Raw genomic sequence first — 27,482 nt, 5'->3', positions numbered from 1 at the left:
CCTGGGACGGAGCTGCAGCCAGAGATGACGCGCGATTAAAGGGCGATCACTTCATCAAAATATGCACGCAGTCATTACACAAGTGAAGCCAAGGACTTTACGTCTGAAGCCGCTCGTCCTAAGGCGCCTGAGCTGACAGATTCACAAAGCAAACGGTTTCTGGTTGCCTCCATTTTCACGATACAGCTGCAAGAAGCAGTGTTCTGTCTCTGTTGTACTTTCCCCATGGAAATGGCTTCAAGGCATAAAAGTGAAAACAAACTTTATTTCGTTACATTTAAAACAAAATGGCCCCCTGATTCTTAAATGGTGCACAATAATTTAAATATCGTCAAGTCTAAAGCCACACTATGAATCTGTTAAATGTTACAGCCTTAAGCTTTAGTGCCCTTGAGCAAGGCTGCCCCCCCCCTCCTGCTGGCTATCCTCCTGGATCGTCTCAGACCAGTTCCTTCCTCCTCCTCCTCCTCGGCGGCCGCTCGCGCTCCTCTTCGCTCTTTCTCCGCGGTCGGGGCCGCGTCCTCGCTCCTCGCCGTGCGCCGGCCTCGCGGCTGTGAGGCGGCGGCCGCCGTGGCTCCGGGCGGCCTCGCTCCCCCTCTCGCAGCTCGGCTGGCGCGTGAACCGGACTCCGGCCCCTCCCCGTTCTGCTGTGAACCTCTGGACGCTTTGACCGACTTGGTCGCTTTAGGTGCTGCAGCTTCAGACTTTGGCTTCGTCTCTGCCGTCGTCACATTTTCACTCGTGCCGTCGTCCGCAGCGCTCTGAGCGTCTGTTCGTTTGTTCCTTGTCGACCTCTCCTTGTTTTGCTTCGGTGCGTCTCGCACTTTTTCAGCAGATTTATCACCTTTTCTTTTCTCCTTTTGTCCACGTTGCACTTGTCCTTTGGCTTGTACTTCATCTGAGGCCTCTTCCTTCTCTGCATCAGCTCCACTTTCTTCCTGTTTCTTGATCTGCATCTGAAGAGACTTGTAGATTTCCTGTGAAACAATATTCATATTTTTAGGAGAATTCAAAATCTTAAAAATTGGCGGATTTCAGATTCTTACCTCTTGTTGAGCAAGTTCAGAGGTCAGGTCAGATAACTGGCTCATCAGTCCCTGGATCCTCAGCTAAAAGAGCACGTGAAAAGTCAAATACCACAAGAAATCGTACTGTGCAAGTCAAAGCCTTGTACCTGTTCATTGGCGATTTGTTTTTCCTGCCACCCTCTCATTTCGGCCTCTTTCTTCCTCCTGTGACAGGAAACAGAAAAAGGAAGGTTGACTTAACTCATACAAGTGTTCATAGTTGATAGAAGTTCAAACCTGCGCTTGTTTAATGTTTCTGCTTGACTTGAAACCAGTTTAAAGTTATTCCCTATTGTACTGAGCAGAGGCCAAACGCGTCAGCAGCAGCAAACAGCACTGACCTCCACGCTCCACTACGAGCAGCACACATTCCACTGTAAGCGTGATGACCTGTCAGCCGCCGCGGCCTCCAGTCGAACCAGCTGGAGCTTCTTCTCGTCCACGGCCGCCCTGGCGTCTTCCGCCGTCACCACGGCCAGCAGGGACTTCGTGTCCAGGTCCGTGAGGTCGGCCGTCGGGGCCACGACCTCCAGAACCGCCTTGAGCCACTGTGTGAGCTCCTCGCAGGACGGAAACTGAGGCAGAAGCGAGCGCGTGGTGGGTGCAACGTGGCCGCGTGTCGCTCTCGCTCTCAGAAGAAGCTGCGAGGGTTAAACTCACCTTTCCGAGTTCCACTTCCGCTTTCCTCCTGGACGCGTGCGCCATCTCCAGCGCCATGGTCTCCTTTTTCAGCAGCCTCTGCACGTCTTCAAGGTCTTCCTGTTCGGAGCAAATCAAAACGGCCATTTTTCACACTCAGCTGCAGCCTGTAGTGGGAAACGCAGCGGTTACCTGGTATTTTTTAATGACTCGCTCTTCCTGCAGCCTTTTGAGGAACTCCCTGTCATCGGCCGTCAGCTGGTAGCCCTTCATCCCTTTCAGCATGAAATTGGGCTCGTCCGGTTCTGCAGCGTGTCCTGATCGAAGGAGGAGAAGCTGATTCAAGGAGCTGCAGCTGCGTGAATATTCCTGCAGAACAAAGCACTCGGTGTTTCACTCGCCGACCGATGGATTCGGACCTTTTGCGGGAGGAGTGCTGAAATCAAACGTCCGGTTCTGGTTCTGGTTCTGGTCGTCTCCGTCTCCGCCGCCGGCCTGTCGGACAGCAGAGCCACACTGGTCATGTAGCAGCCCTGTTCAGTGAAAGGAGGCGTTCAAGTGATCTCCGTGTACCCCAGAAACAAGACATGGCCCCTCACACGACACACTGAAATCACAGCTGAAGTCCAGGCGCTTCTTCACATCCATCATAGGCGGAGTCCTGGGCAGCTGTCGACCCGATGGGATGTGATTCCCCTGAGAACAGCGCTCTCTCATTAACCCGCTCCCTCTCAGAATCTCAAAACACCTAACAGACATGAATGACGCCCTCTGAACTCAGAAACTACCCGTCTGGTCTAACGTCGCCGCCGCGCTCACTTTGGTTTAAACAGGTGTTTGAATCATCAGCACAACATTGATTTCACCTGTGGCAAAAAGTATGCGATTGCCTCTGTTGACCAGCAGATGGCGACAAATACTTTCATGAAAAAGTTTTGTTCGTTTCCAATGAAAATGGATGGACACATTTACTTGAAGACCGTGTTTAAACTTTAATACTTATATGTTTGATTGTGTAATATTTTATTTTTATAACCTACATTATAGTAGAGCCCTTTCAGGTCTGAACAGACGGATTCAGAGGTTGTTTGTTCACAGGCTCTCCATTTTGTACGTGTGCAACCGTGACCAGACGGGCAGGTGTACAGACAGACAGATGGGCTGTGATACAAAATAGCCAGAAACCTGTCTATCTTTAAACCGCTGGTGTCACTCTGCCAGTCCCACATGTTCTGTGGAGCCCAGGAGGAGCAGAGAGCTGAGTCGTAAATACCTCTGCTTTTAAACGGGCCGCTGCCGTAACGCTGCGGCAGAGAGGAAGGAGGAAGAGGCTGGGAGACGAGGAAGATGAACCGGACCCAAGAAAATCCCACTCAGATCTACTTTTCACACCTTTGTCATACCAGAAGTTCCTCTTCATTGTCATGAATTTGTTTATTACAGTTGCAACATATGATGCTCCAACTTTAATGTTACCAATACTCCTAATGAAAACTTTACATTACTTTGCATTTATAAGGATAACATGTGTGCTTAAAGTAAAAATAAAATGACCTTAATGTGTTGCCTGACGCATTTTAACATCAAAAATAGGTCCACTGACTTACAGAGACCTGGGAGGTCAAAGGGTCACAGCCTGTGGACATATTTATCATGCTTAGTTACAAAACACAAAACTCATTTCAATTTAATTAATTCATTTCAAGTTATCTCAAGGCACAGACAGCACAAGGCAAGGTTTAAGACCTTACACAACTAAACCCAACAAATCCCACATATGTAAGCCTTTAATTGTAGCCACATGTAGATATATTGTAGTAATTTAGTTGAAATGTAATTATATTCAGACTCTGTAACCAGGAAAAAGCCTGGAGCAGAACTGAATGTGGGAGGTCATCTGCCTCAGTCGCTTGGAGAGAAGAACCACAACAATAGGCAGCAAATTAGCTCAGGCTGGATATTTGGGCGAGCAACAATCTCTCTGCAGGGACACCTTGGAGACTCGCACGTGACCCAGACTGGTTTGGGTCTCAGCTGTTGGCTTGTGCTTGGATCACAAAACACTTAACAGTGAGACAAAAAAAGACCCACGACCACTTTGAGCCGAGCGACAGCCTCATTTGTGTCTTTCTAAGACACCTTAGAACATGAACAAAAGCCAGTGGGTGCTTTTGCAATCGATCAACAAGGAAGGATGCTAGAGCGATGGTTGGCTGGTGGCACAGTACTGCATTGTACTGCATTGTACTGCATTGTACTGCATGAGTCCTCCTGATCACTGGATGCTACACCCTGCGCCGCAGATGAGCAGCAGCGAATGTCTTTGCAGGCAAGTGGAACCAGCTGTTTATGTGACAGTCGCATCCAGTGTGTAGGTGGGTGCTCCGTTTCCATCAAGCTGAGTCACGTCCCATATCCCACTGCAGGCGGAAACACCAAAATCAGTGATGTTGGAAAAAACACCCCTTTCATCCTCTCCTCCACAGAAAACATCGTATCGTTCAAAGCCCGGCGCACATTTCGTCTCCAGGCCTCGGTTGTAAAGTGCTGCAGTTACATGCTCACTCACTACAACTGCAGAAAGCTGCAGCTATTAACTAAAGGATCGATTATGTACAGTACTGTACACTCAATCAGCAACTATTTCACATGTAATTTAGTTTTTATTCTAGTTCGAGGTGGGCAAAAATCTAAATGACCATCTTTCACTCATAAATACTTTTACGTTTTGTGGGTTGAAGGAAAATTCCCCATTTTGATTTTGCTGAGGAAACTCGCTCCTCCACCACTTTCAGCACCTCCAAGACACACACACACACACACACACACACACACACACACACACACACACACACACACACACACACACACACACACACACACCTGGGTAAATAACAGGGTGTTGCTCAGGAGAGGAAGCACTGGAGCACTCCAGCTGAGTCTTGACGCAGTTGAGGCCACTGTACTCACTCTGTATTCACTGGTTAATCGTCAATCACCTACTTTGTTCTAATAATTTCTTCTTATGAAACACTGATGCGGAACAGTACAATGCCCATAATTCCACTGCTGTTACTCAACTCTCTCAGACCCTCAAGCTTCAGAATCTTATTTTGCCCAGTGATCAGTGCTGTGAAGGACCAGTCACCTTCTGGTGCAACATGCACCAAACTGTACATCTGTCAGACCTCAGATGAGAGAGGAGTTTGCAAAAGGGTGAAGCTCCAGACTTCTGAGCCCCCAGCGGTCCAGTTGCATCGTGGATAATGTAAGTGAATGGAGCATGGAATAGAAGCAGGTCATCAGGATCCATATCTACTACTTTAATACGAGTGACACAATGAATCACTAATGACTAAGGGCAACTCCCTCATCCTGTAAGTGATGTTGGTTGACTCTTTAAATGCTTTTGTCTTGTCCTGCTTCTTGTCTCCCCAGGGGGCGTGATAGAATCCCAAGGGCTGTTCTTCTGTCAAGGACCATATGGTATGGTCAGAGTGCGTGTGTGTCCCTGCCTCCGTGTGTGCGTGTGTGCGTGTGTGTGTGTGTGTGTGTGTGTGTGTGCGTGTGTGTGTGCGTGCGTGTGTGTGTGTGTGCATGTTGTGTGTGTGTGTGTGTGTGTGTGTGTGTGTGTGTGTGTGTGTGTGTGTGTGCGTGCGTGTGTGTGTGTGCGTGTGCTGTAGAGGGAGGGCGGCCGTGGCTGAAGGTTTCAGGAGGGAGGGCGGTTTAAATTTAACTGCACCAGGGACGATATCTGCATGGTAGGTCCTGTCTCTCCCTCTCTCCTCTTCTTCTCACACGCACATACACAATCTGTCTTCACAGCCCCCCATCCACGGACATCACCGCACGCACACTCGCACACACGCGAAGCAGCAGCTCCCACACTCTGTCAGCAGACGCTCCCCTTCCTCCCGGTCTTTTCCCCCGCCACCCATCAGACCACCTGGATTGTATGAGAGGCCAAGCGAGGACACGGCGGAGGAGAGAAACGGGACGCCGGGCATCAGAGAGGAGAGCAGAGCAGGCGCTCGCGCTGAGGACAGCGCTTCATCTGAGCCGGCAGGCTGAAGGCACAGCCAGTGGCACTGCAGAGGCACGACGGCGCAGACGCTCCGCTGTGAGAGGTAAGACGGGAGCTCGGCTCGCTCAGACGCGAGCGTGTCAGCAGTGATTCGGTGCATGTGACAGATTGTGTACTCGCCTTTAATTTGGGAGCAAATGTGCAGAATCAGGTATTGCTGTCTGTGTGGCTGAGTCTCAGAAATAATCAAATACTTAATATTTAGAAAATACTGCAGTACATGAAATATATTTTCATGCTACATTAGTCACCAGTTATTTATTCATTATTCATTCATGCAAAAGAGTGAACACAGATTGCACATTAGTAGTGAACTGTCCAACTTCATGGGGTTTGTTGAACAGAGAGGAACATATAACCTGCATAGTGCTGCTAATTAGACAGATCCAGAGATTAGAGAGCAGGAGAGAAGGACTCCCACAGACTCCGGGGTCACAGGGAATGTCGGCTAATCCTAATTTAATGTAATTAAATGAAATCTGCACCCGTCCCGTGGAATATTTGGAAAGACGGCAGTTTGAGCGTCCTTTTATTTGCACATGGCTCATATGTGGGTTTGGCACACTGAGTGTGAATCACCCAATTAAACATGCTGATGACGGCGAAACGAGACACCTGGCTGCAAGTGCTAACGCGCCCTGCGGTCGGTTCGCCCGCCACATCAAAAGCCGCGGCAGTGATTCCTGTGCCCCCGCGCGCTGATACTGAGGGGACGCCGCCGCCGCGCCACCGCTCGTGTGAGACGCAGCCCGGGAATTTCCAAAGGGCAGCGTGTCCACGAGAACCCGCAGCAGTGGATCGGAGCGAGGGGTGGACGGGTGAGGGAGGGGAGGGGGGGTGTGGGTCGGGTTACCAGGCCCGGACTCGTGTCTCAGTTTGGAAACATACTCGGAGGAGCGAGACAACAGCTAAATGTCAGGCCAATAAAGTGCCTTCACAGATTTTCTCCAGTTTGGTTGAAAAGGGAACGCCTCAGCGATTATCACGCGCTCAGGCGGGATGTGTTCCGCTGGCACGTGTGTGTGTGATGATGTGTTGGTGCGTGTCGGCCATCGCTATCAAACTCACATATTACTGCACGGTTAAGAATAAACAAACAGCTGAAGCATTGCAGCTTTTGTGTGCGATGCAACAGAAAACGCATTGTTCATGTAGCAAATGCTGAACTAATAAGAGTTTCTCCGAACTCTGGCAAATGTGCCTCCTGTGAGTTCACATGAGGCCCGACAGACGGACGCCCCGCCGGGCTCCAGATGCAGCCCTAAACAGCCTCAAACAGCCTTAAACAGCCTGCGTTTGGGCACGCGACGGGTTAATCTGTGGGAGCGCATGCTAGCGAGCCGCTGAGCCGCCACCTTCTGCTGCTGCTAATCTGCTGTAAGCTAGCCAGGCGGCGGCCACACGCTGAGGAGCGCCTTCAGGCCTGAGGTGTGTGCTTGTTTACCTGCTTAGACCGTGTGGAGGCCATTAGTTCACGCCGAGCAGAGGACTTGAGAGGTGTGACGCTATGGATGGGCTTTATATGCTGTGTATGCTTCATGTTAATGTTGATCTTTGTACTATTTCATTAAAACCATTTAAATACTAATATTGGTCACATGGAGCTGCTTATACTGTGTATCTGATGGCTCATTCCTATTGTTTGGATCATGTTCCCTCTCAACAACTCACAGACCAACAATAGGCAGTCTAGGGTGAGACTGCTGTTTTTTAGGACCAATAAAAAGCAAATAAAATCATTTTTGATAATACACTGCTTTTCTGCAGCAGAGCACCTTGCTACGATAAAAACGGCCCCTATTTCAGAGTGATTGACAGTTTGAGGGTAGTGGGGCAGAGATGGTTAAACAAGCAACGCATTAAAAGGCAAAACTCCTGGTACCTTGAGCTCCACCAGCTGTAGGTGGGATTAGGAGACCGAGCTCAGAGGCTTTATGGAAGGTGTTTTAAGTCATCAATGGGAAAATCTTTCTGTGCGTGCTGTGCTAGGAGTGTGTGTGTGTATGTGTGTGTGTGTGTGTGTGTGTGTGTGTGTGTGTGTGTGTGTGTGTGTGTGTGTGTGTGTGTGAAAGACATCAAAGCAAATCTCTACTTAATTAGCGCTTAAACAACTCATTGAAGTTGCGAAAGCATCAAGCTTTTCGAGTAATTTAACGAAAAGGCCCTCAGATGTTTTATGATGACAGCACAGATGCATTTCGTGCTTTACCACAGTTTCCCACACACTACTGTACTGGAGAGGTCACGCAGTAATGGTAGATGGTTGGTGAGACGTTCAAGGAACCGTACACGCCATTAAGGTTTCTCATTATCCACACAGATTTAATCCGGTATCACGACGACTAGAGGCGAGTGGCTGAACTGGGGGTCAACTGGTGCAAGAGGAGCGTGTGGGCTGTGTTTGGCTGTAGCAGCGTTGACCCGTCTCAGTCGTGGGGATCCTGTTTCCCTCGGGGAATGCCGGCCGCTCCGAGCTCTGGGAAGGCAGCACTATATATACCGCGGGGAGAAACGCCGGTGTTGCCCAACGTTAGCCGAACTCTCATATTGACCTGCAGCCTTCTGCTGTCAAGCCAAGTCAAAATAAGTCAAGTGAGACGGCGGTGTACAGTACTACAGGCAGCGGCACGGCCAGCTGGAGGGCGCTTTCGCAGAAACGCCTCCCGCGGGAGCGAGTGCCGGCGCACAAACGCGAGAGGCTCGTGGACAGAAGGCTATAAAAAGGGAAGGCTCTCTATTAGGAAGAAGAGGCTGGTGGCAGTCATTCAGGACGGGATATCGCTTTGCCTCAGCGTTTGAGCTGTTGCTAAATCAACCAAACCGCGTGAAATCGCACTTTAATGTTCCCTGATAAAACACCCGGAGGCTCCTGTAGCGCTTCCATTACCTTTATGTTGCCTTTTACTGCTGACACCTTGCTCCAGCAGAGGCTCCCCAGGTGCTTCGCCACAGACAGTTCAATCTAGCTGCATTAATAATTCACATCCACATCCTCGAGCCAGTGTTGGACGGACAGTTACAGTGTTGTGCTGTAGCGCACCCATTCACCGAGGGCAGAAACACAGTGGCTGAGACGCACACGAATGTCATGATTTCCGAGCTTTGAAGTTGACATTTGTCCGGTACACGCTCCAAAACCCAGCAAACAGCCTGCTCAGCCACACACTCAAACACATCGCCTCTCGTGCTTTTATTATTCTCAGATCTATCGCTTTTTCCACGTGTGCATTTTGTGTTTCGGTTTTAACAACACAAGTCAGCAAAAAAATACCAAGAGCCAAGATCATAAGACTCAGTAACGATCTATTTTACGCATTTGAACCCTAATTATGAAGGAGCAATGGGAAGTATTTGTCACCGGGATAGAATTGTAACCCTGGCTGCGTTTTCATTTCCTGACGCTATAAATGTCAGTCATATGCACTGCACCGACCTGTCACTGCATCGTCACCTTTATTTAGTGCCTATGTTAAATATACGAGGCCCCTCTGAACTCGGATTCCTCTGCGGGCTCTGTGACAGGACCGGTGTTTTCCATTATGCAGCAGAAATCATCAGGGCCATTAAGCACTGAGAACTGATCAACATGTGAGACTGAGAAAAGATCTAGAAACACACAACAAGGTGGGAACGGACATTCTATTTCTGTTAATACTTCAGCTTAGAAGGCACAAATTCTGGAAACGACGTGATGGGTTTTGGCTCCAAAGTAGCTGAATCTGCTGAACTCACTGATTAACACGTGCAGCAGTTAGCGCTGGGTGGGGGATGACTGCACAGCACAGCATGTAGCACACGCTTTCTTTCTTGGCCGGTGACAGCAACAGGCCACAACTGGAAACACACTGGATTGATTGAGCAAACAAACCTAATGCGCTAATTAGTGTAGTGAGCTTCAGTGTACAAGAAGGAGGATTAATGATCCCAGTGATGAATACTACGCAGTGACAATGAAACGACTGCCTAACTTTCTTTACTTGGTGAAAGTACTGCCTTATTCATAATTCAGAGGAGTTCAGAACGGTCAGAAGTGTATTTGGCCTCGCATGCTTTATACAGTTCACATACAAATTCAATATTCTTGGCATCTACATGATTTCAGTATGAGCGTACACAGTATTCATAGTAGGAAACAATTATTCTTACTGGAAAAGTCCTAATTTTATGTATAACATGATGATCTCAGCCTCAGCTCTGCCTTCGCTGCTGTGACACCTGCCTCCATGTAAAACCGTCACATTGCTCCTGTTCCTGCTGTGTGTTCCCACCGGGCACTTCGTTCTGATATTCCTGGCGTACGTAGTGTAGAGTGATTGGATAAAGTAGCACAGGTGGCAGGAAGCTCGGCTGCAGCCGCTGCGGCGCCATTGTTGCCCCTCTCTGTGTTCCCTGTTGCTATAGGAATGGACCCGGCGGAGAGGAGAGGGCTTATCATGGCCTCTGCGTTCACTAAATGACAGGGTCAATTATGGGGCTATTTTCCGATGACCCACTAACGTTCTCCCTCTTATTTAGGAGGCGTGAGGGAGGTTGAGAGCGAACAGAGTTAAAGGAAGAAAGAGCAGACGTGATGCTGTAATAGTTGGACGTGACGTTTGTCCTCATGGCAGCGGCGTTGTGTTTGGCTGGAGCGCCGCAGTGCCAGTGTGGGACAGGGGCCAGGGCTCTACACGGTGCCGATGAGGGCGAAGGAGGCTCCGTTACCCCCATCTGCCAGGATGACTCATAAGCAGAGCAGACGGCCACAGCCACAATAGGGCTTTAGAGCTGGGAGTCCAGGGATCAGCTGGAGCTTTGGGCATCTTAACCTGAGAGAGCAGCAATCTTAAAGCAACCTTATGTGGCTTTCATGCACATTACGGTAAATCACCATGATGCTAATCTAGGAACAAAAGCCCCACTGTTGACTCTAGTGCAAAACAAACAAAAAAAAAAAAGTAGTTAATTTAACACTGCAGCGATGACTCATACATACATACTTACAATACGCCGATGCTCACAGCGCTCCTTGTTCGCTCAACATACACAGATAGAAAGTCCAATAAAACGCAGCTCAGTGGGAAGCGCCGGTTTGCTGCTTGAGAACCGCACACCGCTCGGAATATTAAAGAGGCGGAGAGGGAGTCAGGGAACTGCATTATCACCTGCTTTTACTTCCCTGTTTTGTCACGCTGGGACAAACGTGAGCGGCATCTTCTGTGCTACGGTGAATGCAGTGCTCAAAAAGTGTTTATCGGGACCGAGCAAACAAACGTTTTCCTTAGAGCTTCCTCATTAACGACTTAAAAGCTCTGGATGAACTCCATCACCGACTCTATAATAATAATAATACACCAATAAGAAGCTTCAGTGCGTTTCCAATGCACTAACTAACAAATCACAGCCAATCAATAAAATCCCCTCATTGATTTGCATTATAAATGAGATAGTGGTCGTCAATAACAAAATAGTGGCTCCAACATCTGACTTGTAAATAGTCCAAGGTGTGACTCACTGGGCAGACGTTGATGTGGTTGCTGGGCAACTGGGCTGAGGTCACGATTGCGGGTACAGACAGGTGGATGCAAGGTTTTTAGAGTAGAAAGCCGGTGCCGTAATAAGGATGTTTAACTTTACTTTAATTCAGTTTTATTTATACAGCACAGGTGCACAAAGTAAGGTTTAAGACCTTACACAACTAATACTCAGCAAAGATATAAATATACATCTCTAACAATAAGCTTCACCAGAGGGCACAGTTATAGATAGTTATAGATAACCTGAAGTGGACGCTGCTTTCACACCAGACGTGTATGTACTGTATGTGGAACGCACCCTGTGACTCTTCCCAGCGTCGCTCCCTGACCTCCAAATAGTAAAAGCAGCTGTAAGCTTCGCACACATTCAGACACATTATTGTTGTATGTAGACGCTGCTGCTTTGTATTGACCCGTTGGCAGGTGCACCTCCCGCGGCTTAAAGTCTTTGGAGTAAAGCTAACGGTGTCAACGAGCTGCTAACCCTCAATGACTGACGTCAGCGGTGCGCAGCTGCGGCGCTGACCTACAACCAGGGACTGGTTGTGAACGATCCCGGCTGCACGCGTGGCAGCAGCCGCATCACCTCACGTTTCTAAAGCTCCTTATGAATTCCCAGAAATCCCATTAAAGTCTTTTGCGCCCTCAGATATACGGTGTAGGTGTAAGTGGCTGCGGCGTGTGAAGGGACTCCAGCGTGCTGCATGTGCCAACTCACTCGCTGATGTAAAAGTCAGGGCTATGAATTCTCCCCCTTTGTGTTCATTAAAACTTCACATGCGCAGCAAGTCCCAGATAAATTCAGGTTTAAACCGAAGGCACATTAAATCCTGAAAAGCTCAGAAGGAAAGTTATCCAGAAGCTCTCTCTCCAGTCATTTTATAAGACACCAGCAGTTAATAGTGAATTTAAATATTTGTGAGTAGTTTGTGATATTTATATTTTGAGTTAAATATGCACATTTCAGCAGACAAAATGTACTTGTACAGTGTAATGTACACAAACTGGATAGTGACTGTGACAGGTGTTATTATTCAAACCCTGCGAATCAATAGCACCTGAGAGTTTAAATCAGCCATGTGAACAACGTCAGCCTTTCGTGCACTGAAGGCAGTGACAGCATGCGGCCCAGCTAACGGATGCTGTGACCCGGTAATCGTTTCCTGTCAATCCCCCATCAGCACACGGACGGACGAGCGAGCAGGTGGCGCGAGGTCAGCGAGGGAGCGTGAGCCCATACATCAGCTTTTCCTTTTCAGGTGTCGTCTCTGTGTTTTGGTCCGTTCAGCGTCATGAAGCGGTTAAAAACCACTCCCAAAAATAAAAATGTGCCGCCCTCTGCTGGCTGGAGAGAGCTAGAGGTAAACAATCATGTCACCAACTATGGGTTGACTATATGTAAAGGGTAAACAGAGAATTGAACATTTGTTTGACATGTAGTTTTAGTTTTATGGCATAATTTGCTGCTCACTTATAATGAAACCTTATATTAGTCTGTGAGTGTTTCTCTGTACGAGTACGTGTGAGGGAGCAGTGCTGGCAGCAGCTCGGGCCATGTACAGTAGGACACTGGTCTTCTTCCCCGGTGGCCCTTGTGGCGACATTTCAGCTATTCACACCTTTCTACCATGGGATCTGTCTGGAGCTGCTCCGTCACGCCGGGGCGCCCAGAGGCGGCACGACGGAGGCAGGAAGCGGGGAAACAGATCTGGATGCCATGCAAGTACCGCTCCATCAGTGGAAAACGAACGAGATGATCCCATCTGTTGACTTTAAACCCGAAAGTGGCCCGTATATAAACCGGAGCCAGGGAACGGATTTAGCAGCTCTGGCAGCGTTTGCACAGTGCTAATGTAAACAGGAAGCGTATTTGTTTCACTCTATCGGCTGCTGTAAATGTGGAGCTTTTCTTGGAACCGGTGGAGGAGGTAGAATTAGTGTGCGATAGAATGTTCTGTGCTTTGTGCCAGGTCTCAGCTTTAAATACAAACAAAAGCATCTTTTAATTCCATACATGCCCTCACATAACCTGGATGCAGGTACTGGGTGTTACAGTAGTAACGCTTAAAGTGTGCAGTCATGTGAAGCCGTCCACTGTGGGACCCTTCTCCTGTGGATGCCGGCAGTGACGTCCAGCAGCTCACGTACAGTAAAGCCCAGTCTAATGCCCGAGTCAAACCCTGTCAGCCCTCCAGCTTCTCTTTCTCATAATCACCTGCTCTGAAACAGACACGGTTACAGTCTGATGACACCGGCCACGGAGCCGCTGCCAACACCGAAAGCCGAGCCGGCGTATTAAATCCATGGGGCCAGTTTAAACCGAGGAGCGACGCTGACTCGGGGGTCCGCGATGCTAAACATAGAGGTTTTAGGGCTGTGAAGGCTAACGCTGAGGGAAGAGGTTAAAGTCATGTGTGCACGTCTAGGTCTTGAGTCAAAACAGCACAACTGGACTCCAATGCAGTCAGTCAGTCAGTCAGTTTTAAAGTGACTGACCTTATTTAATGGATGAATTATTCAGCATGTTGTTGCACATGAAGTGTATTATTTGAAATGCACAATTAATGATATTATTCATACACACACAGACACACTGGAGCAAACCAACAACCAGTCGTCCGCCGTCCTCAACCCTTCAAATGTAAAACACAATTCTTTAATCTGCTCTTTTGTCTGAGCAAGAGTTAAAAGAGAGTTCGGGTCAAAGCAGAGCATCTGTCGCTCAAGAAGAGGTAGGAAAGCAAACACGGCTTTCTTAAATATAAGCTGCTGCATTAAAACATCCTCGCAGACAATGAGTGAAAGTAAAAGTAAAGTGCCGTTCCACGCCCGCGTCCACGCCACACAGTGCATTTATAGCCGTGTGTACAAACTTGAATAACTGTCGCTTAGTTTTCTGTCAGCCAAGATCAACAAGTCATCATTTCAGTCAGCCAACCATGTGACACTATTTATCCACAGACTGATGAGACAAATACACAGAAACACCCACTGAGATTTTAACCCTCTAAACCTTTTCACATGGAGTAAAATGCAGAAGAAAGCAACAGTTCAAGGTAAAGTCTAATGGCGTCATGGCGCCCCCTGGTGAGAACCACGCTTTTGCTCCTATGGTGCCTGTATGTGCAGACTTTAAAACAGCTGTGTGCTCTTTGAGTCATATTCAAACATGCACAGTGCAGCATCACTTCTATGACGTCTGTCTGCGAGAGGTGCCTGCACAACAAATATGCTAAACACAGATTTCCTGGGGTTGCATCATCCAGCGGAGAGGATGTAAAGAATGTGCAGGTGACGTCTGCTGCAGTTCTTTAACGCCAGACCCGCTATAAAGCCCTGCAGCAGACGTCACCGTCGCCTGTCCTGCAGCCCTAAATCACAGCCCAAGCATCTGTGTTTATCTGCCTGATTGGTGCTCGGCCTTTTTTGGAGGAATTACGGCCTTTCGCCTCGAGCCGCGGACGACTTCAGTGCGGAGGAATTCCCAAACCACTTCTCTTGTTGCTTTACGGCCCATCTGCGCTAATGCGCTTGCAGGAAACATCTCCCATGGTTTTATGACACCTCATCCAACCTCGACGCCTGAATGCCGATCGGTACCCGTTGCCGCGGCAACCGGAGCGCTGTTTGTAAACATTTTGTTCTTTTTTTTCTGTGGCTCAGTGATGGAAACCCCTCAGGCTCAGCGTGAAACTCGCTGGCAGTCATTCGTTCAGCGCTGTTAACATTACTGGCTACACTGTTAAATAACACTTCATGTGGTGCAAAACTAGTAGAACCACTAGAACTATATTTATGTTTTACAACGGGAAAGTATCCTCAGGAGGCCCGAGACCGTCCTTGCACTCTCACATTTATTACTACTGTGTGTGTGTGTGTGTGTGTGTGTGTGTGTGTGTGTGTGTGTGTGTGTGTGTGTGTGTGTGTGTGTGTGTGTGTGTGTGTGTGTGTGTGTGTGTGTGTGCGCGTCCATTGCACTATATGTACATGTGGCTTATCAACCTTATTACTAAATACATTTGAAGGCGACTCAGATCTTAGATCTTTTTGAACCCATCAATCTCTAAGCATTTGTAGTTTAATCGTCAATAATTACTTGGAGCTTTTTTTTTGCGTTTTTTTGCTCTTTTAACACACTCGTATATTTATGGCTGTGAATAATGATGAGTATCGTTTGAAATGAAGATTCAATTAAAATTGAAAAGCCGAAAATGCCTTTGAGAATAATTTGCAGATTTGTTCGAACAAATGACAAACAAATCCTTTACATGCCACTCGCTCATATGTTCCCTTTTATTGCAGTGGATTGTATGTATGTATTGGATTTTGTTAGACTGTTAACGTTAGAATGTACCTGATAAAGTGAACAGTGAGGACATGTAATCATTCCCTACCTAAACGCACTGCTAATGATGTTTACAGACTCATGCAGGATCTCCTCTCTCCTTAGGACACACCGCTGCTCCTCCATCTCTTCCACCCTGATTTTCTCCTTTTCTTTTCTCTTTTGATCTGAGCCTCTCTTCCCCTCAATCACTTTGACAGCTGCATGATGTCAGGCTGCAGGAATGTCCTCTGTAATCTGTGTGTGCGCCTGTTTGCGTGCAGGCACGTGCTCCGCTCTGCTTCACGCAGGCTGCTGTTTTGGGCGTGAGTTTCGATTCGAGGTTTTGAGCACACCTGCATCTTGACCTTTCACCTTTCACCCTCGCAATTTCCCTTTCATTTCCTTCCAGCTCACATGATGTCATCCCTAAAAGAGCCACTCTTCTTTTCAGTTTGCCGAGACTCAGTGCTCATTGTAAAATGCAGCAAATTCGCATATTAGCACCGTTCTGGTCATACTGTATCTGGAAACTTATGATGAACGTGTGCAAAGGGTGTGGCGCCAATTCACAGTGGACCCCCAGTCACAGAAAAGATCCAAAGTTGTAAAGTTTCAAAATAAGCCTAATCTCTTTTTGAGTGTGCAAATATGTGATACAATTACTGGATGGCCATTATAGTCGGCCTTTACGAGGGTTCATGAATCAATGCCTGGTTGGTTGGCTTGGCGAGTGCGTTGTGTAAAAAACTCTTTGAATGAATGAGTCTTTTGACCCAGTATTTAGATGGAGAAACCTTGGTGGTCCGGCTAGACAAGTGCAAACTGCCAAGTGTTTCCAGTAACAGCTCTGCTTTTGGCTCCGGACATTGCGCTCATTGCTTATTAGACAACAAGGTAATGGAAGGGCCTTAGGAAGGGAAGGAGAAATAGGAAATAACTTATGAATGAATAAGTGAGTGATGTTTAGGAATTTTGCACTTCTCTTTTTTTTTAGGAACAGCAGTGAAGATGAGTCTGAAATTATTCAGAGATGAAATACTTTAGCAACTACTGAAGGAAATACAATGAAAACAAACAAAGCAGACATGTCATTTTTATTATTTGAGCTTATTATTAATATGATTATTATCTTTCATGAAAAGGCTGTTAAAGCAACCAAAAGGGTTTTATTGTGCCGAGCTTTTCCTTTAATTGTGTTGTCTTTACTGTCAAGACCAAACTAACCTCCAAGTCCGTTAATCATCATATCACCTCCTGGCACTGGTCCTTGGTTGAGAAATGAAATATTGACTTCATTCAAGTCAGTGACTAAAGCACCTGACACGGGCTGAAATGGGATTAGCGAGAGAACAAGGCAGAAATCTCTGGAGCAGTTTTGTACAAGTCACACACCTGCTCGATCATGTGGATTATTTGAAATGAAAAAGGTGATGCATTATTAGTGTTAGAAGCTCAGGTACAAACACGATCGGCGTAGGTTGACAATTAGGTAAGAGTGTGACCTCATATGAAGCGCTGCCGTGGGTACGTTTGCTTTTCAAGCGAAAACATCTCTTTTGCCAGTTTTCCTTCTGGATCCGTTCTGTGTTTCTGAGGTTGACACGGCTCTGATCCAACCTGATTAAAGATGCTCACGGATAACAGGGTCATGCGAGGTCGCGGGCCACAGATGGCGGCTGATGACCTTGTTTTGGCAGCTTTCCATTCGCACCTTGTCCGAGCCGAAGACGTGGGCAACGCAGCACGACGCGGTCACGGTGAAAATATGTGCTCACGCGGTGCACGCCAGCATCTCAGAGGGGCCGCTGATTTAAACCCTCATGTGAAGCAATGCCGAGAGGCGATTCCAAGAGAGCGGCTCGTTACTCTGCCTTCCAGAGCCTGTTCCCACCGTGAGGCCGTAAAAGTGATAGCAGGTGAACGAGGTTTAAGGCTTAACACCTAATGATGCGAGGAAATGCCTTTAATGCCGATCTTGTCTTATTTTCCTCCAATTTAACCTATTACAGCTGATGTTAAAAGCTCGTTAAGTCAGTGTAATCATTTTGGGACTTCATAATGTGTAATGTGGGCTTCAGGGCCCAATAAATGTCGTCCACGTTAGTCTATAAACGCAAATCAGCGCAACTTTGGACACGATTCCGTTCCTTGGTTTCTACACCGACCTCTTCCCCCAAGTTGCCAGTAACCTGTAACACAATTCACCAAAATCAGGACAACGGCTCCGATGCTGTACAGCTCTGATCTCAAGGCTCATTTGTTCCTCTCCCTCCTCGGCAGTAAGGTGGATATACATCAGGTTCAGCGCCGAGCTCGTTTCCCGTCCTCTCAGTGAACCTCTTTATGAGCAGCGTGATGTATTTCTGATCCATCTTGGAGATTTTGCAGACATGTGATACTTGCACATGTAGGAGTCCCAGCGGGCCCACATTACATGTCTGTGACCCTTTGGTTCGGTTGCACAATCTGAGCCCGAATGTTCCGAGGCTTTTCATGCGAGCGTGTGAGCATGTGTAAGTTTGGTTTGTGCATTTCATCAGTCTGAGGTTGTGAAATGACTAAAAGCTAAGTTTCACCAGAGCCACTTGTGTATTTTTTTCCTGTTGTAATGATGTAATGAGGATAAGGTTACAAACTATGTCGTATACATATCGTATGTGCACATTAGATATACGTATACATCTACACAGTCTCACTCTCACACACATTATGAGGAGTTCTGTCTATCGCCTGTGGTCCAGATCTCTGAGTAAGTGGATGTGGAGACTGTCTTGAGACTGCAGGGAATTACCTCAGCCCTGAATCATGTGGCACCGTGCCTAGAGTGTGAACAATGTAATCACCCAGCCATCTTTCTTACTCATAACCTGTCAGAGGGCCTCACACGGAGGCTGGAGATGCAAAATACATTACTTTGAGCTCCAGTCAGGCCATCGGGCAGATTCAGCCGGAGTGGTGAAATTTTGGGTTTTGTCCCAGTGGAGGTTCTGAAGTGATGTGAACAAACAGCTTCTATACTTTAGGTTACACGTGTGTGTATTGAGCAAACTTCAAGGCTGTGCAACAAAAACTCAAACTAGCTATTACATTATTAGCATATTACCATTATTGCATTATTAGTCCCATTATTAGTAAATCAACTCCTTTCTACTCAGCTGAACTTGATATAATTAATTTACGTTGACAAGTCAAAGTTAAGCAGTACACGGCTGTGAAACATCGTCCTCAGCTGGAGCACATTTAGATTTTGTGAGTAGAGTTGGATAGGTGATGATGTCATACCCTCCAGCAGATTATTCTCTTTCACATCAAACGCTCAGAAATGAGCCTCAGCATGTTTTTATTCCAGTTCCAGTTTGTCTTTTGTATATATTTACTTTAGCCGAACACACGGCTGAAAAAGTAATAAATTACTTTCCATTTTCCCCTTCGTCTGACGCTCGCGGCATCTATTTATCACAGTTCAATTCATCATAGTGAGTCACTGAACGGCCCATTCATAATCCAGGTGTCTAAAAGTCGCTGTGCTCTCCAAACAGACTTGATGATGCTTTTTATTCAGCCAACGAATGCATCAACGCATCCATCATAACCTGCAAAACAAACAAAGCGAGTACACAAAGAGACTAGCAGCACTGTCAAGCTTAAATCCTCCTGCAGATTGAGTCCGGACACCTTTTATAAGCAAAGCTCTCACGCTGTTAGAAAATATCTTATCTGTGAATGAGAATCATACACAGCTAGTTTATTCTGGCAAGACTCAAGTTTTGAGGTCGCAATACTCTTAATTCTGATGACTCTGTTCCTCTGAGTGACTAATAATAACGTGGAAGACGTTTGTCCAGTTTATGCCTTATTTATAGTGGGATGACAGGTCGTCTAAAATGCTGCAAACAAAAATATATTTAAACATGCACATTCTCCTGGGACATTAAAAGGAAACTCCAGACTAGCATTTCTACTTCTTCTTCATCCCAGTGTGGTGTTCGTGGTACTTGTAATGCAGCATGTCTGGGTATTAGTATTTAAGATGTGTTAAAAGGCCCTTTAGGACAAAATAATGTCACAGACTGATTGTGTATTAACGTGTAAGCATCTGTTTTTGCAGACTTGTCTTTGACTTGGAAAGTTTTGTTCATATGTGGTGCAGTATGCATCCTTATTTTCTATCATTGATTCCTCCAACAGGAAAACGATCATGAGGTCCCGCAGCAACAGTCTAGAAGACTTGACCAGGACCAAGCCTGTGCAGCAGCAGCGGCAGGAAGACGCGCACAAACGCTCTGCAGAGCGAGAGGAGCCCTCGGGAAGGGCCGAGCATCGCCGGCGGCACCGGGAGCCGCCAGACGACACCGACACCGTCCAGAGGAACCACAAGACGCCGAAGAACAGCACCTGTGCCGACGGCAGCGCTAGCGCCGCTGGAGCCGCGAGGGCCGGTCGCAGGGAGAAGGGCAGGGACCTTTCTCGAGACGACCTGGTCTTTCTGCTAAGCCTGCTGGAGGGAGAGCTGCAGGTAATGTAAACTGCTGAGGGGACTGAGCAAACCTGGATTAAACCCTGGGAACGTTTTAGCTATTATGGCAGCGGGCATGGCACAGGTCCCAGTCGGACAGGCGGTCGGACACGGGGGCTCAGCGGGCGGTGGTCAGTCGGGACGGACTAAAAGCTAGTGTTAATAGACAGCGAACAGCTGAGTTGGCTTCCCGTCATTCCAGCACCGGGTCCAGGAATCGCTTGGCAGGGTTGTTTTGTTGGAGTAACATGGCAAAGGTGGCCCTATCGCAGTGGTCAAAGGAGGTGGACACAAGCAAACAAAGCAGCAAAAGAAGCCTGAACGAAAAAGAGCCTCCTGCAAATTTGAGAGTGAAAAGGGTTTGAAATGATCAGATTCGTTAGTACAACCAAACCAAACTCATCTCTCTCTCCCCCTGCAGGCGAGGGATGAGGTGATCACCGTGCTAAAGGCAGAGAAAATTGACCTGGCCCTGCTGGAGGCCAAGTATGGCTTCGTCACACCCCAGAAAGTCCTTCAGGCGCTGCAGAGAGACGCCATCCAAGGCAAGGCCGACGACTTCCAGGAGGACATCTATGAGAAGCCCATGGTAGAGGTAACGGCCATGTTGAACCGAAAACCCTAAAATGTCTCCAGCACCGCGGTCCAGACACAACAGGTCTGTGTGCTCCGACCGCAGCTGGACAAGTTGGTGGAGAAGCAGAAGGAGACTCACCGGCGGATGCTGGAGCAGCTGCTGATGGTGGAGCAGTCGCACAAACAGGCCCTGTACAAGATGGAGGACGAGAAGAGGAACCACGGCGAGTTCATGAAGAAGAGCGACGAATTCACCAACCTGCTGGAGCAGGAGCGCGAGAGGTCAGTGTGCAGATGTAGCTAAGGCTTCAATTACTGGACGTGAGGTTTAAGAACAACAGAACTCCAGCCGCATGTTTAATCAGTGTCCAGACAGAAGTGGCAAAGTGACATTCAAGCAACAACAGACACAACATAATTTATAGTCTGCGCATGAACCAAGGTCTCTAAGTGCCGTATCAACCCGGAGGCAGAACGGCATCTGAGGAGGCTTTTATAGTTTAGCAATATCTGTCATCTCTAATTACCTCGCCGTACCCGTGTCTTTATGAGTCAGCGTCAGCGGGATCGTTCCAATCCAACGAGACGATCACACGTTTGGCTTCGGATGCAGGACGAGGACGAACATCGGGTAATGTGGGGATTTGGTGCCTTGCTCAAAAGCTGTCCAAATCCAGTCCATCGGCACTGCCAAAGCAAGTTTCCATAATCATACTGTATGTAATGTTGTCATTCAGCTATGGGGGAAATCCGGCCTGACTCATTCCATTATTGTTCCCCGTGACCCACGAGTACAAACACTTTTATTGTCGTCTTTTACTGAACACCTTTCGCTCAAACCTCATGCAAACTATTGTAAGAGTTATTTCTGGAGATGATCCAGCAACCAAGCGTGGGAAGACGAGACCTGAGTTTAAATACACAGATAAGCTTTACATTTATAGCCGTGCTTTATGGTAGCGCTGTGGATAGTTGAGTGAAAAACCGCGTCCCTGGAAGACGTGCAGCTACGCTCGCTCTGCGTTTCAGGAGATTCTAGAGTCAGAGCGAAGCTTAGGGCCGAACACTTGGATTTGAACTTCTCCATGTCCTCCAGCTTCATCCTGACGTTGGGGTGTGCCCGGTTGGTAGCCATATCCTGCCTCACCCAGCTTCATGGCTGGAGACTCTCTGTTTAAGCTACTACTGTACACCACCCATGCCATCAAACACTAAGCCGTGTAATAGTGCATGGACCATCTAGAAGCTCTGATAACAGTCTAAAGCATGTTTCTGTCTTTATGCAGCAATTAGCAATGAAGCCTTATCTGCAACTTCATCTTTGCCATGTCAGACATTTCATCTATTTTAGATCCCTGTGAACTGTGTTCTACAAGATGTTGTAACGTGAGCTACAAGCTGGGTTGAATTATACGAAAGTGCTGTTTAACACGGCCAGCCAAGTGGAAGGCTGCTGGAAGCCCAAGGTGGAAACATGTCTGACTGATTTCTTGTGTAGCTGTGACGTGCGCTGGAGTCGCGCTCCGTTTACTGCCTCCTCAGCAATATCGCATATACACAGACAGCGTGTGCGCGCTGACCCAGAAACGCACCTACTGTACTGTACTGTACGGTAGGACCGGCTCAAACACGGACACGCGCCCTCAGCAGCCGATGTCAGGGAGGAAACACGGCTGAGTGTTTGACTTGGACCGGACCATGGGGTGACGATGGTCTGCGCTTCATCGCTGAGCATGTTGGGAAGGACGGCCTGCCATGAAAAGCAGGCTCCGGTCCAGGGCCAAGGCAGTCGGCTAAAGATTTATACAAGTAAAAGGACACAGAGATAAAAAAGAAAAAGCATCAATCACGCTGTGTTCAACGAGATGCCAGAAAACTATGGGGACGCTTGATTGGGGCGTATTTTTCCTACTTTCAGTGTTGCTGTAGAGTAAAACTCCTCGGGCTGGTGCTCAACATCTGCTGATGTGTTCAGTGGTCGTCTGTGTTCCGCGGCACTATTTATATAGCTGAGGACTCCATTAAGGTCACGCACGTGAGCGCGTGTGACATTATTACGTATGCGGAGGTGTCCGTTTGCCCAGACAGTCCTCACAAGGCACATTGTATGGCGCAGCCGTGTAATTAGGGGTCATACTATACAGCAGCGCTGTATAAGTGTAGGCTCATGATGGGCTGTAAATGCAGGGGCCAAGCTGCCTTCTATCTCTAGCCGTTGCCCGGTTGTGAAGGTCATGTGAGACAGGCAGTCGTGATAAGGCTCTAATTATGAAGTCAGACAAGCATACAGAAACTCGCAGGCCGGACCCAAGCAATAAAACTATTATCTAAACCAGATTCTGTTGATCACCGCTTCCATATTCTTCATCCTTAACCCTACAGCATCTCATTTACCTCACTGCGCCCGCTTCCTGTCTGATTCCACATTCATTCCTAGTCCTCACCCAGAAAACCACGTTGTTTTCATTAAATAAACTCAATAAACCATTTCAATTAACAAGTTTTAAAACCCCGGAAGGAGCATTTTATTACCTTTGAACAGAGCTGAACTGGGATTTGTTCCACTCTTTCTAGCCTTAAACGCTAAGAATGGTGCCTTCCTGCGTTCCACACCGACGGAAAGGTAACGCCAAATTTCTCAAGGAAAAGGATTAAACGTGCATTTCAACAAGGTTTTAACAAGCTGTAGTGTAGAAAAGATGTTTCTTTTCACCGGCTCGCGGAGGCTGTAGGTTGAGGAGACAGATGTGTCATCGAGGCTTCGTCAGGCATGAAGTAACGGAGAACCTCCGTGGACGTTGGGTAAACAACATTCGCCCAAGCACGAACGTTGGCCCGGAGCTTCCTCTGCAGCTTCTGTTCTCCAAAACGTTATTACAGAACACTAGAAAAACTCGGGCCCCACGAAAGTGCACGTCTCCGCACTTATGTGCAGGACAGAGTCGCACTGGGCTGTACTGGGCTGTACTGGGCTCACTCTGCTTAATCCAGTGGTGTGTGATGCATCGTAGCTGGATGTAATCATTTCCTTCTACTTGGCTCTAAAAGCAGTGTGTTGTGATTACATCTCGTCTGTAATGTGCAGCAGGGTCTGAGGGTGGGGGGGGGGGGGGGGGGGGGGGGGGGGGGGGGGGGGGGGGGGGGGGGGGGGGGGGGGGGGGGCTGGGATGGGGGGGGGGGTTGGTGTGGGGGTGGTGGGGGGGGGGGGGGGGGGGCAGTGACATGCATGAAACACACACACTGACCAGTACACATTTATACTTCTCATCCTCAGCTCCCTTTTTTCATTTCATCTTCACTTCATAAGTCTGTCTCTGGTGACTGAACTCTCCCCTGGAAGCCCTAAAAGCCCTGTACCCCCGTGTGGGGGTGGAGGCGCTTGGTGTGGGATGAACATTCTGATGAATTGTCGATAGAGCAGCCTTCCATGGGCGATTACCTCATCGCTGGTTGGGTAGTGCAGGAGCAGCAGGGGTGTGAGAGCGAGAGCGGCATCCTAACCATCAGCAGATGTTAAACATGACTTCAGTGCACGCACACGCACACACACACACACACACACACACACACACACACACACACACACACACACACACACACACACACACTCTGCTGGGCCTTTGTTCCTAAGAGGGTTAATTTATCCTGTAGTTTCATGTTGTGGTGTAAAAGAAACGTTCATCCTGGTTCATGTTAGGAGCACACAGTTACACAGTATAGTATGAGGGGTTCAGCTAACGTATCATGTCAAGCGCTGAACTCAGTATGCAGTCAAACCTCCAATTCATCCTGCTCTCGTTAGCGACTTCACAGGAGGACGTCTCCGGGTGACAGAGTGACACCTGACCTCAGAATACCTGAGCTTGTTATGATGTAATGTCAGCAGAATGCACACGCGCACTCATATTTACCGAAGCAGTGCGAGAACACAGCTTGAAGCTCTTCTCTAACTAAAGGCAGGCTTTTTAGATGATTTCAACCAATCAGCTAATAGTATTTTTAATAGTTCTAAGCACTAGATACTAATTAAATAAATAATAAACTTTTTTTAGGGCATCAAGCTGCTGTAGGTTGTGCTTGAGATAGAACAGTACATCAGGTTCTTTATGTTTTTTTAAGAGTTAAAACATACTTTTATACATTAATTTCAGCACTGAAGCCTATTATTGTGTAAACCTACAGGTCATACAGTAGTTTTCATGTTTGATGATGAACAGGCTCCCATTATGTTTTATTGCCCCGTTTTAACGCTAATACAGGCTTTTCATTCCAGGAGCAGGGTCTCATTATGAGATCGCTCAAGCTGGTTCCACATACAGTATTTTAATTATGGACAGCGCGGTTTACACAGTAAGCTCACAGTGTTCAGAGGGAGAGGGAGCGGGGGGAGGAGGGGAGGAGGGTCCGGGTCACGAGTGAAAGGCCCATTCTAAGCTAAAGAAAACAACAGCTCTAGTCTTAAGCTATGGCCCATGTCTGCTTGGAGAATCTGGAGCTCACACACTGCTCCTTTATTTTAGTCATGGACTCACTTTGGGAATGACATCACATGGCAATGCAAATTCTGTTATTATTCCGTGAATAACAAGTGTTTAAGGTATGTGATATGTGCTGGTGATGCATGAATATCAGTATCATGAACTATACAGTATACTGCATGTGATCATGGGCTACCAGCAGCTAACGCATGAGTGGTTCATTGGAATCAGATGTCCGTCAGTGTTATATGTGAATCCATTTCAGCCACATTTCATGATTTGCACTAATAAAATGTGACTTTCCTATTAAAACATTTGTAGCACATATAACTACGACTCACCATGATGAACACGTGCACAGTGGTTTGACACCACATGACCTCTCGTCTGTCTCCTCATGCCATCTACCGGGCTTCGCTGCAGCAGCGGTGACATCAGCCCGTGGATCAGATCAAGAACATTCTTCAGCCATGCCCTCATCGACGCCGGGATGCTTATTATCCAGACCTGCTCTGTTTTTTTCTGTTTTTAAAACGCAACATGACGGTTTTGATGTTTTACAATCTGGGAAATCTGGGCCGCTCCTGCCTCTGCAGGTCGACCTTTGAGAAAGGAAGCTGTGCGGCGAATGACAGCACGTTTAAGGAAGTCGGTCCGGCAGCTGCTGCTGTTGCCTGTGTTGCACCGCACGCATGAGCGGGATCCGTCTTCAGCAAAGCGATATTAAGATTTTATCGCTGTTCCCCCCCACGCCGTAGATAAGGGCATGGAAATGGGCCTCATTCATCAGCCGTCGCTGACGTGCGATGGCCGAGCTCTTAGCGAAAGCTGTTACGAGTGCTTTGAGGAGAAGCACACCTGCACTACTCCCCGGAAAGTTTCAGCCTGGTGCATATTGTACATTCCAGCTCAAAGCCAGGTTCAAGCGTTTGATTTGATGGATGACAGAGCGCGATACATATGATAGCAGAGGTTGTCTGTTCACTTTCAAACTTTCAAATATCCTAAAGTTTCCGAAATAAAACAGATGCGGCGTTTATTAGATGATGGTACGGGAAAGTACACGTCTCCATGGTAATTCCTTGGAGGCATTGCGTCAGAAACCGTCCTTTCAGGAGGCGTTTTCTCAGAGGAGGCGCTTCCTCCAGCTCGCCTATTGTGCAGTACGTGGGTGACATTGCTCACATATTTGCAGCAGTGTGCTCCGAAGCTCCACCAGCGTGCCGTCAGGCTGAGGTCAGGAATCACACGGGCCCAACACATTCAGCGACACCCTCCAAAACACACATGACATATGAGCACCAGCCCCAACGCATCACTACATTTTGTCTGAGAATTAGAGAATGGCACCACTCGGCTTTGTGAAACTTAGACACAATTTATGAACAAGGTTGGAAAGAAATGTGCTTCTAATAGCTGCAACTGGATAGAATTGGAGTATTTTGTGTATGGCCTGCAGGTCATGCAGTAAATGCAAGAGCTAATCGTGAGAAGAGACTGTACATGCTGCCACATCTTGTTTCCCTGCTTCACACCACCCTTGATTGTGTGCTGTATCTAGGCCTGGGTCTCCATCACTCCCACATCCTAGGAAAAACTGATCGACTACTGACCTAGTTCAGGATGGACAGCAAACACTCCCTTCTCTGCCTTTGTCAGATAATGAACAGATGGCTCCACAATCTCGTTGAGCTCAGGCTCATTTGTCCACATCCACGGTAACGATCTTCATTGTATTAAGATACAATGAATTTAGCATCACATTGAAAGCAGCTCATTGGTTGTGTGTTTGGCATTGCATTCCAATGTATTAACAGCTATGCTGGTCGTTGGTGCAGTTGGACTGGGACAAAATAGTTAAGAGCGGATGTGCTGTGCCCTTGAGTCTGACATCATGGAATAAAACAAGCTGCGAAGTGGCTGGAGTTCCCTGTGTGAACAAATCGACTACCGCTCCTGTTTCCCTGTTAACAGCCCGTTATCGCTCGCTTAGATGCCGCCGCGGCAAAACATGGAGATGATCTTTAAGGTCGTGTGCTGTCACGTTCACTGCAGAAGCTGCACAAACGCGAAGGTTCTGACCCGTCAGCGGTGCTGCACGACAAAGGGCATTAACATAAAACACATGCCCTGTTTGTGTGAGACTGTCTAAATATTGTTCCACTCCATCTGTAAAGCGGGCGGTAATTAGGCCCAGAGTCGTCACTGCATGGCGTCATGCGATTACATCTCTCTGACAGAATGCAGCTAGTAGACCTCACCAACCACAAAGATGCAAG

General features: G+C 47.7%; 2 protein-coding genes across 3 annotated transcripts in view; one reads left to right on the top strand and one right to left on the bottom strand.

Moving 5' to 3' along the window:
• Positions 1–245: 245 nt before the first annotated feature.
• Positions 246–2,645, bottom strand: LOC114851142 (uncharacterized). Of its 2 annotated transcripts, none has more exons than XM_029142738.2 (8): positions 2,280–2,645; positions 2,126–2,201; positions 1,899–2,023; positions 1,728–1,826; positions 1,458–1,642; positions 1,175–1,232; positions 1,047–1,109; positions 246–977 (listed from the first exon to the last, which is right to left on the bottom strand). In XM_029142738.2, exons 1-8 carry the CDS (start codon positions 2,463–2,465, stop codon positions 375–377), a joined length of 1,395 nt encoding a protein of 464 aa, XP_028998571.1. In that variant the 5' UTR covers positions 2,466–2,645; the 3' UTR covers positions 246–374. The 2 variants fall into 2 exon arrangements, with proteins under 2 accessions (XP_028998571.1, XP_040925710.1); XM_041069776.2 differs by having other exon boundaries at positions 2,306–2,631.
• A 2,805-nt stretch (positions 2,646–5,450) lies between these two features.
• Positions 5,451–27,482, top strand: part of filip1l (filamin A interacting protein 1-like) — a 45,074-nt gene continuing 23,042 nt past the window's right edge. Inside the window, exons 1-4 of the mRNA XM_029128576.3 lie at positions 5,451–5,833; positions 19,822–20,149; positions 20,571–20,744; positions 20,829–21,007. Of these exons, the coding sequence (XP_028984409.1) occupies positions 19,832–20,149; positions 20,571–20,744; positions 20,829–21,007 (671 nt within the window). The 5' untranslated portion in view covers positions 5,451–5,833; positions 19,822–19,831. The remainder of the gene's footprint in view (positions 5,834–19,821; positions 20,150–20,570; positions 20,745–20,828; positions 21,008–27,482) is intronic.

This window comes from Betta splendens, chromosome 2 (assembly GCF_900634795.4).
Source record: "Betta splendens chromosome 2, fBetSpl5.4, whole genome shotgun sequence".
NCBI classification, from domain to species: domain Eukaryota; kingdom Metazoa; phylum Chordata; class Actinopteri; order Anabantiformes; family Osphronemidae; genus Betta; species Betta splendens.
The sequence above is the reverse complement of the archived record's forward strand: the minus strand, read 5'-3'. Positions and strand labels throughout refer to the sequence as shown.